Source organism: Ptychodera flava, chromosome 17 (genome assembly GCF_041260155.1).
Source record: "Ptychodera flava strain L36383 chromosome 17, AS_Pfla_20210202, whole genome shotgun sequence".
Classification (NCBI taxonomy): Eukaryota; Metazoa; Hemichordata; class Enteropneusta; family Ptychoderidae; genus Ptychodera; species Ptychodera flava.
The window spans coordinates 25,311,484-25,315,162 of NC_091944.1; the positions used below are offsets into that span (position 1 = coordinate 25,311,484).

The following is a 3,679-nucleotide window of genomic DNA, read 5'->3' on the forward strand; positions in this document are numbered from 1 at the left end:
ACTCGTTCGAAATACTGGGAGATTATATATAAATATATATATATATATATCTGTATGTATATATCTGTATGTATATATCTGTATATATATATATATATATATATATATATGTGTGTGTGTATATGTGTGTGTGTTTGTGTGTGTGGTGTGTGTCAGTGTCTGTATCGCTGTGTGTGTGTACATAGAAATGACCACAAATATGTATGCAGTTACGTTTAAAATCGCTCTCTAATATTAGGTACAATGGATTGTCGATTGATATTTCAGACCTTCGTATTTGATTATCGGTTAGATTTGACCTACAGAAGAGACTTTTGAGTAAGTTTGAACACGTATATCCATGGAGACATCATAACCTCATGTGATGTGAAGTTCGTGATATAGCGGTCCAGGGTGACTGAAGGTAGAATTCCTTTGCTCCTTTGGTGAGGCCGGTGTTTGCTTGGCAACCTGGCGTGCGCAGTGAGTCACCAGCCGTGAGAGCATACGAGGGGCTATGACAGTGCATCATAAATACAGATATCTCGATTTATGTCATGCTGTACATCTGCAGTCACGTGATGAAACAGCGAAATTGCACACATATCAAAAATCACAATTACTCGATAAAAAAGTCTCTTAAGACATTCTTTTTTCTTAAAATATAAACATAAGTTGTTAATAAATAACAGTTAGGTGGCGCTCTTTATCAAATCAGTCGACCCATAGTAAATATAACGGCATATTTGTCCCAAAGGACTGTCCAGAGTTTTAATACTTTCTGCGGTTAGTTCCCGCTCGTCGCCGCTGTCTTTGTTTTGATTAAGTACGTTTCGTATTGTGAAGAGATTGTTTTGCCAGTCGAATTTCTTGACGAAGAGATTTCTGCCTCGCGAACTCGGAGGTTTGGCCATACTGTCTGGCTCTATATGCAGAATGTTCCTGTTTCTCATTGCGAGGTCGTAGTGACCTTTGACCACAGTACACTCCCAGCAGCTCTCTCTAAATCTTTTAAAGCTCTCGTAATAAAGTTTAAGAAATTTTGAATCTTTGTTTGCAAGGATAATTTCGTTGCTGAAAGCATTTTTGTCCGCTTTCCCAACCACGTAGTCGTAATATCGGAGAGGTTCAAGGGGAGCAACTACGTATATACTTGTATTGAGGTAAATACCGCCCCCTTCGGTAAGTATCTGTAGCTTTGCGACATCAACTGAGCGATCGGATAACTTTTGATCGAGCTTCCTGTCAAAAACTTTGGCAGGGGGCGTCCTATGAACTACTTTCAGTGTCGGGATAAATTCCTTGGCCTCAAGCCACCATTTCCCCGTCGGTTCGCAGTCCGTATGGAAGTATATCGCTTCTGCTTTCATCACCCTGTGCACGCTCAGAACACTGATAAGGTCCTCGAATTTGAAAGGGTGGCAAGAAAACCAGATGAAATGAGCGATATTTGGTATCACGTGGTGGTCCTTAGGTTTAAGCAAGCCATACGCCAGCCCTTGCTTCTCCGACGCGCCGACCACTTTGCGGATCTCGAGAGTCAGGTTTCGCAATGCTTCACGGGAAAATGCAGAATTGCCACTTCTGTTATTCGCTGAGGGTCTCGGTTTTGGTTTATTTGCGTTATTGGTGTTTACCTATAGGAAAACAAATTTACATTATGTCTAGAGGGAGTTTCAAGATGCAAGTACATGAGTGATTATCAACAGACAAATTAACTACAAATAGCGGAATAAATGTAATAAGGTCTATCAATCAATCGGAAGATGTGTTACAAATCGTACCTATCCTTCGATAACCATTTCCCAAGAAACTTGGTCTGTTACTTGCAACATAAACCATGAAATGTGTTTGCCATGACGTAGCTTACCATAAAAGCTTTTTGTGGAACAAATTTTGACCCAACTTTTGCGTGTGTGTATATCACGGATACTGGCAAAAAGTCATTGGACTTCGACATTTATTTTGAAAATGTTAATGGCAGCCCCGCCGAAGGCGGAGCACTTCCAGAGAATGTGAGAAGGAGAGACTCAGATTTCCCAAAATTTGTGACAATTTTTTTCCTTGGGCTGCTATGATCGATATTTCTCAAGGCATTGCTGGATCATATTTTCTTCTTCACTTGCCGACAATTTTTAACCCAAAAATCCTCCAGCCCCCCCCCGAAATCAAATGACTCTCCCCTAAAGAGATGTTCCAAACCGCATGTCATCAATCCGCTCGAGCGTCTATGATCCGTTATCCCACGATGCTGGCGGAGGGACACACGGTTATCCTCGCCGAGGACGTCCAGACGATTTCGTTAATCATTAACAATCACGTAAATCAATACAATCTCTAAATTGGTACATGCTCGGACAAAGCTTTGTTCTCTGAACACTAAAACAATCACGCTGAGCATAGAAGTAAAGAACTATACCTCCTCGTTTGACCAGCAACAACAATGACCATTGGAATGCGCCGAAAGCACTGTAAAAAAAGTGTAAACTAAAAGTTTGCTTTCTTGCGTAACCAAACGCTTACAACGTGTGATGGAGGAACGTTGTCGCAAAATGCTGACAAATGCCACTGAACGAGTATAAATATGAAAAAATATCATGCGCCTGGGTCATGATATACTGACAAATATCCCACTGCACTACACTAGTGTCCCACTGCATTGCACTTGTGTATTTCCACCGAGTTTAATAGCACCATGGGGGTAGAAACGAGACGTCTACCTCAAGTCTCAACATAGTGGCACACAGATAATTTCAGCTACAGTCCAAACACAAAGCTAACAACATTTCATAGTATTGAAATTCCGTACCAACCACACAACGTTAACATTGACCCCTTGTGGACCCGTTACCATTGTGTTGACCGTGAACCAATCATAAGGCTGATATCGAGTGAGACAATAACCGGTGTATGCGAGGTCTTATAATGTGTCTGAAGATATTTTAAGGACACACGTCAGCTGACTGGCAAGTCGCGGCAACTGACCTTTGGATCCCCGTACACGTGGCAAGTGTTTATGCCGGTCAGTGACGCATATGCACCAACCATAGACTCTAGAGCAAGACCTATGCGCCAACATATATATAGGCAGGGCACTACATTTTAACCAGAATTAAACATGGCCTAAGTACAGCATCCAACTACCCGGTGACCATGACCCACCCAAGATCTCATGAACTTTCCTCAATTGAACTTGCCGTGCGCTTACCATTTGAATGAAGTGTGGCCTCGGCGAGGTGCTCTCCAAATAAAACATCGTTATTATGACAGCGAAGAACGTAACACTAAATCCAGTACTCCATAGGATGCTTCGCCAGCTAACAGACTTCTGCTCGGCCCGGTCACCGTGGCCGCTGTTGCCCGACATTTTTAGCTGGCGCCGGCCAGTGATGACGCTAATTGTCGCGTCTGACACCACGCGTACCGCATCGGGTGGTGGGCGGGTCGCGATCGCGTCGATAGAGACCGGCGAACAATCCTTTTAAATATTCATGTCTTAAATGCAGTGCTGATTGACTAACGGGATTTAACGGTATATTACAGATCAAGTATCGATTCTACCGTCAAGTTCTTGTACATGTCCTCCATACACAGGATTAAAAAGCAGAATATATACCATATATGTTATAAAATGTTGCTGCATGAACTATCCGAATGGCTAGGAAGATTCGGATGTTTTAAAAAATATTAGCTGTATAAG

The 3,679-nt window shown here is 42.3% G+C and overlaps 1 protein-coding gene across 1 annotated transcript; it reads right to left on the bottom strand.

Annotated features, from left to right (window-relative positions):
* Positions 1–207: 207 nt before the first annotated feature.
* On the bottom strand, positions 208–3,452 carry LOC139115867 (uncharacterized). Its single transcript, XM_070678266.1, has 2 exons — positions 3,188–3,452; positions 208–1,616 (listed from the first exon to the last, which is right to left on the bottom strand). Exons 1-2 carry the CDS (start codon positions 3,344–3,346, stop codon positions 672–674), a joined length of 1,104 nt encoding a protein of 367 aa, XP_070534367.1. The 5' UTR covers positions 3,347–3,452; the 3' UTR covers positions 208–671.
* Positions 3,453–3,679: the final 227 nt, after the last annotated feature.